This window comes from Chiloscyllium punctatum, chromosome 3 (assembly GCF_047496795.1).
Source record: "Chiloscyllium punctatum isolate Juve2018m chromosome 3, sChiPun1.3, whole genome shotgun sequence".
In the NCBI taxonomy this organism is placed as follows: Eukaryota; Metazoa; Chordata; class Chondrichthyes; order Orectolobiformes; family Hemiscylliidae; genus Chiloscyllium; species Chiloscyllium punctatum.
In genome coordinates this window covers 116,664,708-116,676,775 of record NC_092741.1, presented here as the reverse complement: position 1 = coordinate 116,676,775, position 12,068 = coordinate 116,664,708, and the positions used below count along the sequence as shown (strand labels likewise).

The following is a 12,068-nucleotide window of genomic DNA, read 5'->3' as shown; positions in this document are numbered from 1 at the left end:
ATTATGCCTTTCTGCAAGTTTTTTTATGCTTTCTTGTAAATTCTTGCAATCCTCCTGAGTATTGACCAGCTCTCTGAATTAGATGACATTTGGAAATTTAGAAATTGTGTTTTGATTTCAAAGTCTAAATCATGAATATAAATGGTGAAAATTCATGGTCTCAGCACTGATCCTTATGAACCACCATGTTAAACCTTCTGACACTCCAAACGTATCATTTTCTTCTATTCTCTGCTTTGTAAACAGCTTGCTCTCAATTCTATTTGTTCTGCTTAGTTTATAATTCACTATCTAATCCAGCTCATCAAATATTTTTTGGAAATCTAGATATACAGTATCTTGGTTTTCCTAAGATATGTTCAAGGGCAGTCAAGGCAGTGATTCCTGAAAAATGCAGAGTAAATAGGGACAGATAACATATTGATTGATGCTGACACAACCCGCAATGCCCTTACTCCAATAATTGGAACAAAAAACATACACCATCCAAAACACAGTGGAGCAGAACACCTGACTGTGAGGGAAATTTCAAAGAATGGAACAGTAAATAAGAATACAGTGTCTTTAATAGACAAATACTTATTTGTTCACATTGTTTGTCTTATCAAGACTTACCTTAGCCAAGGTTTACACTGTTCTGACACTTGTAATAGAAAAATTCTATTTAGCAAAAGTTTCTGGGGATTTGTTAGTTACTTTCATATAACTGCTTGTTGAAATAGGGAAGGGGCACAGCTTGCAAACAGCAATTCCTGATATTTAACGAATGACCAGTTTCCTACTAATCACCAATGAAAGAAAATTCTGAAAATTATGCAGAACTTTACAAAGAAGCAATTTGACCCAACAGCATATATTCAGTACAAACTCATCCCACTTTTATCTTGCTCTATCATTGTATACTTTATTGTTATACCTCTCACGTACTTACCTAGCTTCCCCTTATTCATCTTAACTATCCCTCGTGGGGTAATTATAATCGTACTCTGAATAAAGAAATTGTCTTACTTATTATGTAATCCCTTGCAGTGATAGCCTTGACAAACTCCATAAATTCATTCAGCATCCTGGTAATGTTTCAGCTGCAATTAATAAATTAAATGCATATGTCCAAGTTATAAGATGCCAAAAGTGCACAAAGTGCAATATCACAATTGTTACGGTTAGTTTTCCCTTCTTCTATTGCATTGAACAGTTTAAGGGATTGAGAATGAAAATTGAGGCTTCCTTTGACAAATCCTCAGTGATACAAACACTACCTGGGTCAAACATATCTAGCTCCACAAATATTTCAAGTTTTTCTTTCATTTCCTCAATTGCCCTTGCAGATAAACAACAAAATATTCAACTTGCTCTTTTTTTGATCATTTCAATCCGATGAAACTGTCTCACATTTTTTTGATTTTTCTGGCTTGTTTCACATCAGGTCGGGTGAAGATGCTGCCTCAAGCTGTATACTTGCTTCACGGATTGCTGGAAAATGGCCATACTGTCTATGTCCATTGTAATGCAGGTGTGGGTAGATCGACTGCTGCAGTATGTGGGTACCTAATGTACATAATTGGTTGGAATCTTAGAAAAGTTCAGTACTTTGTAAGCGCCAAACGACCTGCAGTGTACATAGATGAAGAGGCTTTGATTCGTGCCCAGAACGAATTTTATCAAAAATTTGGACATGTTCACTCTTCTGTCTGTCACAACTGTTAGATAGAAATTACTGTTTGAAAACATTATATTTAAAAACAGGTGTTGAGTTTTCTTTTTAAAATGAGTGCACATTTTGACGTTAATGCTATGATAGCTCAATGCTTTGAACAAACTTGCAACTAACAAGAATTATAACTCCATTTTTCATTTTCCAAGCAAAGCTATTGAGTTCATACTTTTACTTCACCTGCTGATGAAAAAATACAAGTGTGCAGTTCTGAAAACAGCGGCTATGTTTATTCACCAAGGCCACTGGATGGAAACTGATTGTTTGTTCCTTTCATTTCCCCTAAGGGTTTATTTAATTATTTGGAGTACTGCTTTCCAATGACTTTAATAGAGCATATTGTATTTCTGAAGTTCAGTCTTGTTCGGTAACTAGCTACTGGGAAGTATGTGAAATGTTGGATAGGAGATTTGCCGAATGATTTTCTCCCCTTCCCATGGAGAACATCCAGGTTTCAGACAGCATGCCCAAACATGGAGTGACAAATGTTAAACATCAAGCAGTTACTTACTTTCAGAAAATAATAAACAAACATCACAGAAAGAATCATACTGTGTTGCACAGTGGAATTTAAATGGATTCATACTCATAATCTCCAACATCAAATATAGAGTTTATAGTACATACAGGGTATTCAGCTTGATATTTATCTTCCACATGAACCTCCTCCTATTCTTCTTTTCACATTTTATTAATGTACCCTTCTAATCTGTTCTCCATGTTTTGTTCAACTTTCCAAGGCATCTGTATAGTTCACATCAAGTACTTGATGTGACAGTAAGTTGCTCATCACTCTTTGAGCAAAGGCATTCTATTTGAATTCCCACCAGATTTATTCATCATTATCTTACATTTATCACTTTATACTCATTTTCAATTCCCTCCCATGGCTTCAACTGCTTCACCTTTGTAACTTCCTCCTTTCCTTTGAATTTCTTGAAGAAAAAATAAAGGTACATTGCTCCTTTTTTTTCTGTTCTGCATTCTAGTTGCTGGTTATAGAACAATATTACCAAAGGGCTGGTTGACAGTCTCGGTTCATCCTGTTAGCCAAGGAATGGTCGATGTAATTAAGCTTAAAGGAATGACAAAACAGGTCTTTGATAACATACAACAATGCAACAATGCCAAGCTATAGTGATGCTAATTTTAATGATCATTGTCATACATTTGTAAATATTGGCAATTTAGAAAAATATCAAATATGAATGTTTGACTCTACTGTTTGAAAGAAAAAGTAACAATAATACATTAAAGATTATGCCTGTGTGGACGTCTTCATAGTATCATTTTATATTTAAGATTGCAATTACAACTTGTAATCTGTGGAAACTTCAACAGCATAATATATGAGGAAATGTAAAATCTCTGGCAGGAAAACTAGATTTTCATGTTTAACTCCACATATGCAGTCTCGAATTTGCTGTCAGTATTAAAAGAGTAAAAATGGTAAACACTGATTATTTTACCATTATTACATCTACAAAATCCAAGTTATTTAAAACTCAATGACCATATGCAATGCTGAATGGAGAAATCAATAATAAATGTGTGTATATATTAACAAGGTATTTTTGAGTTAATAAAATGTTGACAAGTGAACTTCAGTGAGAATTTCACTTCACGAAGCTTCATATCTTGCCCATTGATGTCTTAAAAGCATCAGGTATACCGTTTATTTTGAAATTGAGTTTCATGCATTTTCCTCAGCTCAAAGAGACAATTTTAATCACTCTATTAAATCTCGACCCATTGTGATAGTTAGTACAGTTTGCAATTATGTAGTACCTCTAATGGATTGAAACATCCCAAGGTGCTTCATGGCAGTAATATCAAAAAGACATCAACATAAAACTTCATTAGAACAGATAATGTGGGTGGCACAGTGGCACAGTGGTTAGCACTGCTGCCTCACAGCGCCAGAGACCTGGGTTCAATTCCCGCCTCAGGAGACTGTGTGGAGTTTGCACATTCTCCCCGTGTCTGCGTGGGTTTCCTCTGGGTGCTCCAGTTTCCTCCCTTTTCTCACAAAGATGTGCAGGGCAGGTGAATTGGCCATGCTAAATTGTCCATAGCATTAGGTAAGGGGGTAGATGTAGGGGTATGGGTGGGTTGCGCTTCGGCGGGGCAGTGTGGACTTGTTGGGCCGAAGGGCCTGTTTCCACACTGTAAGTAATCTAATCTAATAACCAAAAGCGTGGTCAAAGAGGTCTGTTTAAGGAGTGGAGACAGACGGTGAAATTTAGGGAGAGAGTTCCAGGTCTTAGGGCCCTGGTAACCTAATAGTTTGGCTGTCAACGGAACAGTGAAAATGGGGAATGCATAACAGGCCTGAATTAGAAGAGGGTACAGATCTCGGAGAGATGTAGGAGGTTAAAGAAGTATGAAAGGAGATGGTGAGGGTTGAGGCCATGGAGCAATTTGAAAACAAGGAAGAAAGTCTTAAAAATTGAGGCATTATTAAAGTAATAGCCAATGTGGGTTAACAAATGGAAGATGGGTGAATATGATTTAGTGCAGTCTTGGATACAGGCACCACTGTTTGGAATGAACTTATGAGTTTCTGAAAATAAAGACCTAATTATGTTCCAGAACTTCCAATTAATTATGTTATGATTTTAATCAGAAGCTTTATTAACACTTAAGAAATGATGGTTCACTGAATCTATTTCCAGCACACATACATGATACACCTAAAATCTCTCAGCCCTGTCCCCAAGCTTAGCTTCTTCATATGCCAGCAGCCAGGTAATATCCAACGGGAGCAAAGGTGCTCGCATACCATAATCCCAACAAGTTCGATTTCAACTCCTAAAGTTAATCCGAGCAAATTGACAACTCCAAGTCATCAATGAGGTAATAAACTCCCTGCTGACCATTTGCAAGGAACCCACACACTGACCTGTTAATGACCCTACAAAAAGAAATACTTCCTGACAGCTTAGTTAAAAGCTTACATCTTTTATACTCGCATCCCCTATGTTTTCTTTTATACCCAGAAGTGTTCATACACACAACAGAATGGTTTTCCCATCACCAAGTCACCACCAGTAATCACCCATGCAGGCAATTAGAAGTTTACATGCAAAGCCCATTAGGGTCATTACAAACCATCAAAAGTGAGGGTGTGCAGAGATATCTGCTCAACCAGAGATTGGATGCCAGGAGCAAAATTAAAGTTAGCGTGATGGAATCTACTGATCCGCATAGTGCTATTCTTACAACAGAGTTGAAATACAGATATTATTGCTTCATATACATCCCATACAGCTTAGAATCATAGAGTCATGGAGATGTACAGCATGGAAACAGACCCTTTGGTCCAACCAGATATCCTAACCTAGTCCCATTTGCCAGCACCTGGCCCATATCCCTCTAAACATGTCCTATTCATATAGCCATCAGATGCCTTTTCAATGCTGTAATTGTACTAGCCTCCACTACTTCATCTGGCAGGTCATTCCATACATGTACCACCCTCTGTGTGAAAAAGTTGTCCCTTAGGTCCCTTTTAAATTTTTCACTTATCACCCTAAACCTCTGCCCTCTAGTTCTGGACTCCCCCAACCCAAGGAAAGGACCTTGTCTATTTATCCTATCCACGCCCCTCATGATTTTATAAACGTCTATAAGGTCACCCCTCAGCCTCCGATGCTCCAGGGAAAACAGCCCTAGCCTATTCAACCTCTCCCTGTAGCTCAAATCCTCCATCCACGGCAACATCATTGTAAATCTTTTCTCAACCCTTTCAACTTTCACAAAATCCTTCCAATAGGAGGGAGACCAGAATTGTACACAATATTCCAAAAGTGGCTGAACTAATGTCCTATACAGCCCCACGACCTCCCAACTCCTGTACTCAATGCACTGACCAATAAAGGAAAACACCAAACGCTTTCTTCACTATCTTATCTTCCTGCGACTCCACTTTCAAGGAACTATGAACCTGCACGCCAAGGTCTCTTTGTTCAGCAACACTCCCCAGGGCCTTACCATTAAGTGTATAAGTCCTGCGCTGATTTGCCTTTCCAAACTGCAGCGTCTCACATTCATCTAAATTACATTCCATCTGCCACTGCTCAGTCCATTAGCCCATCTGATCAGGATCCCGTTGTACTCTGAGGTAACATTCTTCACTGTCCACTACACCTCCAATTTTGGTGTCATCTGCAAACTTACTAACTATGCCTCCTATGTTCACATCCAAATCATTTATATAAATGATGAAAAGGCAGTGGATCCAGCACCAATCCTTGTGGCACACCACTGGTCACAGGCCTTCAGTCTGAAAAGCAACCCTCGACCACCACCCTCTGTCTTCTACCTTTGAGCCAGTTCTGTATCCAAATGGCTAGTTCTCCTTGTATGCCATGAGATCTAACCTTGCTAACCAGTCTCCCATGGGAAACCTTGTCGAATGCCTTACTGAAGTCCATATAGATCACGTCCACCGCTCTGCCCTCATCAATCCACTTTGTTAATTATTCAAAAATCTCAATCAAGGTCGTGAGACATGATTTCCCATGCACATGGGAAAGCCATGTTGTCTTTCCCTAATCAGTCGTGGCCTTTCCAAATGCATATAAATCCTGTCCTTCAGAATTTCCTCCAACTACTTGCCCACCACCGATATCAAGCTCACCGGTCCATAATTCCCTGGCTTTCCCTTACCACCTTTCTTAAATAGTGGTGTCATGTTAGCCAACCTCCAGTCTTCCAGCACCTCATTTGTGACTATCAATGATACAAATATCTCAGCAAGAGGCCCACTAATCACTTCCCACAGAGTTCTAGGGTACATCTAATTAGGTCCTGGGGTTTTATCCACTTATGTGTTTTAAGACATCCAGCACCACCTCCTCTGTAATATGCACATTTTTCAAGATGTCAACATCTATTTCCCACATTCTATGTCTTCCATGTCTTACTCCACAGTAAACACGGATGCAAAACACTCGTTTAGTATCTCCCCCATCTCCTGTGGTTCCACACATAGGCTGTGTAGTGAGGAAAATTAGCAGTCACAGAGTCAGAATCTGGATTGAACGACAGAGTTTATTGTACAAAGAAACCGGAGCTCTGGGGAGAAAGAGAGACTTCATCAGCATGGCAGTCAGCTGCGAGCCTCCTTGCACTCTTGGAGCACACGTCATGATATTTTATACATTTTGTGGTACAATAATTCAAGTATTGAGTCTTTGTACAGCATGATTTCTTTACAGAAAACCATTACAAAATCACTGTCAGTTTCAGTGGTCGTGATCGTTCTTCCTGAGAAGGAAGATTGTTTTCCATTACTGCAGATCTGAAGTATTAACACTTGTATACATGATTCGGAGATGCCGGTGTTGGACTGGGGTGTACAAAGTTAAAAATCACACAACACCAGGTTATAGTCCAACAGGTTTAATTGGAAGCACACTAGCTTTCGGAGCGACACTCCTTCATCAGGTGATAGTGGAGGGCTCAATCCTAACACAGAATTTATAGCAAAAATTTACAGTGTGATGTAACTGAAATTATACATTGAAAAATTGATTGTTAACAGACAAGGCTTAACAGATAATCAATTTTTCAATGTATAATTTCAGTTACATCACACTGTAAATTTTTGCTATAAATTCTGTGTTAGGATTGAGCCCTCCACTATCACCTGATGAAGGAGTGTCGCTCCGAAAGCTAGTGTGCTTCCAATTAAACCTGTTGGACTATAACCTGGTGTTGTGTGATTTTTCACTTATATACAAGCAGTCTCAGGTAGTTAACCTTTCTATTGAAGGTAGTGGCTGGGCTCAGACGCTTCAGCAGGCAGTAGACGTTACTGATATGTATTCTCTCCCCCACCCACCTTAAACTAATCATCTATGCTCTGTGTCTATAGCGCAGGCATCCTGTCAGCCTCAGGCAGTATCTGTATATGCTTTGCTATATGAGCGAAGTGACCAATTTATTGCTCAGTGGCTGTCTTGTGTCTGTGTGCTCCACGTCAGCATGCCCCATGTCAACTCCCACATCAGATTGCCTTGCTGATCTTTCAGGGATCCTATTCTCTCCCTAGTTACCTCTTTGTCCTTAATATATTTAAAAAATCCCCTTGGATTCTCCTTAACCCTATTTGCCAAAGCTATCTCATGTTCCCTTTTTGCCCTCCTGATTTCGTTCTTAAGTATACTCCTACTGCCTTTATACTCTTGTAAGGATTCACTCGATCTTTGCTGTCTATACCTGACATATGCTTCCTTCTTTTTCTTAACCAAAACTTCAATGTCTCTAGTCATCCAGCCTTGTCTTTCACCCTAAAAGGAATATACTGTCTCTGGATTCTTGTTATCTCATTTTTGAAGGCTTCCCATTTTTCAGCTGTCCCTTTACCTGCAAACATCTGCCTCCAATCCAATTTTGAAAGTTCTTGCCTAATCCCGTCAAAATTGGCCTTCCTCCAATTTAGAACTGCAACCTTTAAATCTGGTCTATCCTTTTCCATCACTAGTTAAAAACTAATAGAATTATGGTCGCTAGCCCCAAAGTGTTCCCCCACTGACATCTCTGTCACCTGCCCTGCCTTATTTCCCAAGAGTAGGTCAAGTTTTGCACCTTCTCTAGTATGTACATCCGTATACTCAATCAGAAAATTGTCTTGTACACACTTAAGAAATTCCTCTCCATCTAAACCCTTAACACAATGGCAGTCCCGGTCTATGTTTGGAAAATTAAAATCCCTAACCATAACCACCCTATTATTCTTACAGTTAACTGAGATCTCCCTACAAATTTGTTTACCAATTTCCTACTGATTACTGGGGGGGGTGATTGGGGAGGTCTATAATACAATCCCAGTAAGGTGATCATTTCTATTTTCTATTTCTCAGGTCCACCCAAATAACTTCCCTGAATGTTTTCCCAGGAATATCCTACCTAATTACAGGCATAATGCTATCCCCTATTAAAACTCTACTCCCCCTCTGTTGCTCCCCCTTTTTATACTTCCTATAACAATTGTATCCTTGCTAAGAAATTCTACCAAACTTTATTTAGTCACATAGAACTAGAAAAACAGGGAATTTGATTTGAAGTAATTTTTCAGCTTAATCTTTTTTGTACAATCTTGGAATCTCAAGCATCTCCCTTCTTGAAAATCTGACAAGCCCAAATTATTCAACTATTAACTAACCTTAACACTGACATTAACATTTCAATGCCTTGATGATCAAAATGGACATAATGTTGAAGATACTCTATAATTTGATTATGACTTTCACTTACTTGTATTCTATTATTGACAAAGGGAATGTGACTTGTATTTCTCAAGCATCAGTTATTTGTTGGTCCATATTGGCCAAACAGGCCACCCCTCATGATCTTATATGTTTCAATCAAGTTGCCTCTTAGCCTTTTAAATTTAAGCAGATACAAGCTTTGCCTGTTCATCATTTCCTCATATGATAACCCACTCATTCCAGGTATTACTCTGAACTGTTCCCAATGTCTGCATACTAACCTTTTGTGATTCATACCTGATCCCTCAGCATCTCAGTTCTATAATCTCTCTCCAGTTAGTTTTGTTTTTAATTCTTCCTGCCAAAATGTATAATTCCACATTGTTCCATTTCCTATCTTTGTGCCATTAGTAAATTTGGCAACATGCCTTCCATCCCTTCATTCAACTCATTTGTATAAATTGTAAGCAGTTGAGGTCTCAGGACCAATCGCTATACCACATCATTCATTACATCTTACCAACCCCAAAAAAGAGACATTTATGCCTCTTGTCTCTATTTCCTATCAGCCAGCCAATCTTCTATCCATGATAATCCGTTAACATCTATGTTATAGCTTTTATTTTCTGCGGTTGTGCTTACCAAATCATCTGGATCATGTGATCATCTTCATTCATTCAGCTTCATGCATGGAATAGCTATTATTTCCATCTTTTCTTGATCCAGCACTTTACAGACCTCAACTCATTTTTATCTGTCATCTTGGCATTATTAAAGAATAATTGCAGCTAATCATATTTAAGTCTGAACATTGAAATTTATATTGGTGGAAAGGAAAATCAAAAGACTTCCTGCATGTTAAAATTATTCATTAAAAATAGGTTTCTAATAGCAACCTAGCAATCCATAGTGTACACACAAAGAATTGAAGGTCGTCCATCTGATTGTTATAAAGATTGTTGGGAGCCATGTATAAGATTGCCAGCCAAAAATCAATGATGGAAAAACTATTATCTGGAGGAATGTTTAAACTACTCATCAATATACATTACAGCAAACTTTAGGTACTTACTTGAAGTCACCTCAAGATTCAGAGGCACTGTACAGAGAACAGAAGTTTGAACTTCAACATGGCAATGAGAATTGTAGTTGCACTTTAAAAAGAATAGTATTTGGGATCAGAAAACAGAAATGGAACTATCAGATTATTATAAAAGCCCCAATTGGTTCACTAAAGCCCTCAACTGGGTCCAACCCATCTCCTGCGCTTCCACCCTCTCCCCTCCCACAACAGTGATAGGGTTCCCTTTATCCTTACTTACCATCCCGCCAGCATCAACACCCAAGGTGCCATCAATAGACACATATTCCCTCCACTCCCTTGTCTACCTTCTGCAGGGATTGTTACCTCTGGGACACCCTGGTCCACATTCCTTCACTCCCAACACCGACCACAACCCCACGACAGCTTTCCCAGCAACCGCCAAAGGTGTAACAGTTGTCCATTTACCTCCTACCTCCTCTGTATTCAAGGGCTCAAACATACCTTCCAAGTGAAACAACACTTTGCCTGCACTTCTCACAATCTACTGCTCACAATGTGGTCTCCTCGACAGTGGGGAAATGAAGAGTAGTCTGGGTGACTGCCTTGCAGACGTCTATGTTCTCCCACAAAAAAGATCCGGAGCTTCCAGTTACATGTCACTTCAACAAACTACCCTGTACCCTAGCCAATATTCTGTCTCAGGTTTGCTGCAGTGATCCAGTGAAGCTCTGTGCAAGCTGGAAGAACAACATTTCATTTTCCACCTAGAGACCCTAAAGCCCTCTGGATTCAATATTAAGTTCACTAATTTTAGTGCCTGAACTCAATGTCCTAGTCCCCTACCAAATACACTAGGCCTTGTTATCACACAGTCTGCCATTACATACTACCTATTGTTAGCCATTAACAATCTCCATTAACAGCTATTCACCTTCCCAACCAGATCCTTATCGATTCCTTTGTCTGTTCAACTGTTCTTGTCTCACTTTGGGCTCTATCCTTACCTATTGTTTACTCCTTACCCCCTCCCCCAACGTATCTTGTACATATAAACCAACATTTTCCTAGCTACCATTAGTTCTGAGGAAGGGTCACTGGACCCAGAACATTAACTATGATTCCTCTTCACAGATGCTGCCAGACCAGCTTGAGCTTTTCCTTCAACTTCTGTTTGAGAAGGCAGTGGATAACTGTTCCCAATAAATTTACATCCTTCCTTAAATAAATAGGAAATCACATGATTGTGAAAAGGCCTCTTAAAGGAGAACATGGAGGCAGGACGTGAAAGTAGCTCAGAAAAAAAATCCAAGATATTAGGGAAGAGCAGCTGAAAGCTTTGGCAGTCGTAAATGATGCAATAGAAGAAACTGCTAGTTCTAGTGACTGCATAAATACATAAAGATGTTAGGTTGGCCATTGGCAGGATTAGCTATCTGGTCACCATTGGCTCTTAGTTCCATCACATTTTGTGGGAATGAAGGCATGATTGAGTGCTTTTCACCATAACTGCTTAGAATATGTTCAACTCTCCACAGGAGAATGTGCGGCTGCTGGGGACAGACAAGGGCAATGGTGAGAAAAATTACATTGTGCCACTATAGAAGAAAAGAAACATTCCAATTGGTCTTTAGCTGACCTTTTATAGGTTTGGTTTTCTGGCAACATTCCAACAATCTTAAAACGAATATCTTTCTTTTAAAAAAATGCTATTTTTAATAGTATTTAAAATGAATGCATAAAAGAAAGCAATTTTTTAAAAGTAGCATATTCATTCTTAGTTCCCTTACAGAATTACAGGTTCAAGATGAGAGCACACTATGGCTTTAATAGGAGTATGTTGTCCTTTTTTTTGTGAAGAGAGCTTGAGGTGAGAAGTGCCAATTAGTCTGCTTCAAAGCCCATATACAGCTTATGAGGCTAATGGAAAACCTCAGGCAATGATAAAATCAGCACTCTTAAGAACCATTTTCACATTTGAAGAAGATTTTACAAGTTATAATCAATTGTGTAGGACGTCGGCCTAAAACAAAAAGTGAAAATTAATTTTTGTTGACCATAATGCATTTGTCTACTTGATTTCCAGAGGTCATTC

General features: G+C 39.0%; 1 protein-coding gene across 2 annotated transcripts in view; it reads left to right on the top strand.

Moving 5' to 3' along the window:
* The window catches only part of epm2a (EPM2A glucan phosphatase, laforin), a 41,808-nt gene extending 38,516 nt beyond the window's left edge, over positions 1 to 3,292 (top strand). The window contains exon 4 of one of the 2 annotated variants that reach the window (XM_072558932.1): positions 1,427 to 3,292. In XM_072558932.1, coding sequence (XP_072415033.1) covers positions 1,427 to 1,707 — 281 coding nt within the window. In that variant the 3' untranslated portion in view covers positions 1,708 to 3,292. The remainder of the gene's footprint in view (positions 1 to 1,426) is intronic. The other variant, XM_072558924.1, reaches the window with a different exon arrangement.
* Positions 3,293 to 12,068: the final 8,776 nt, after the last annotated feature.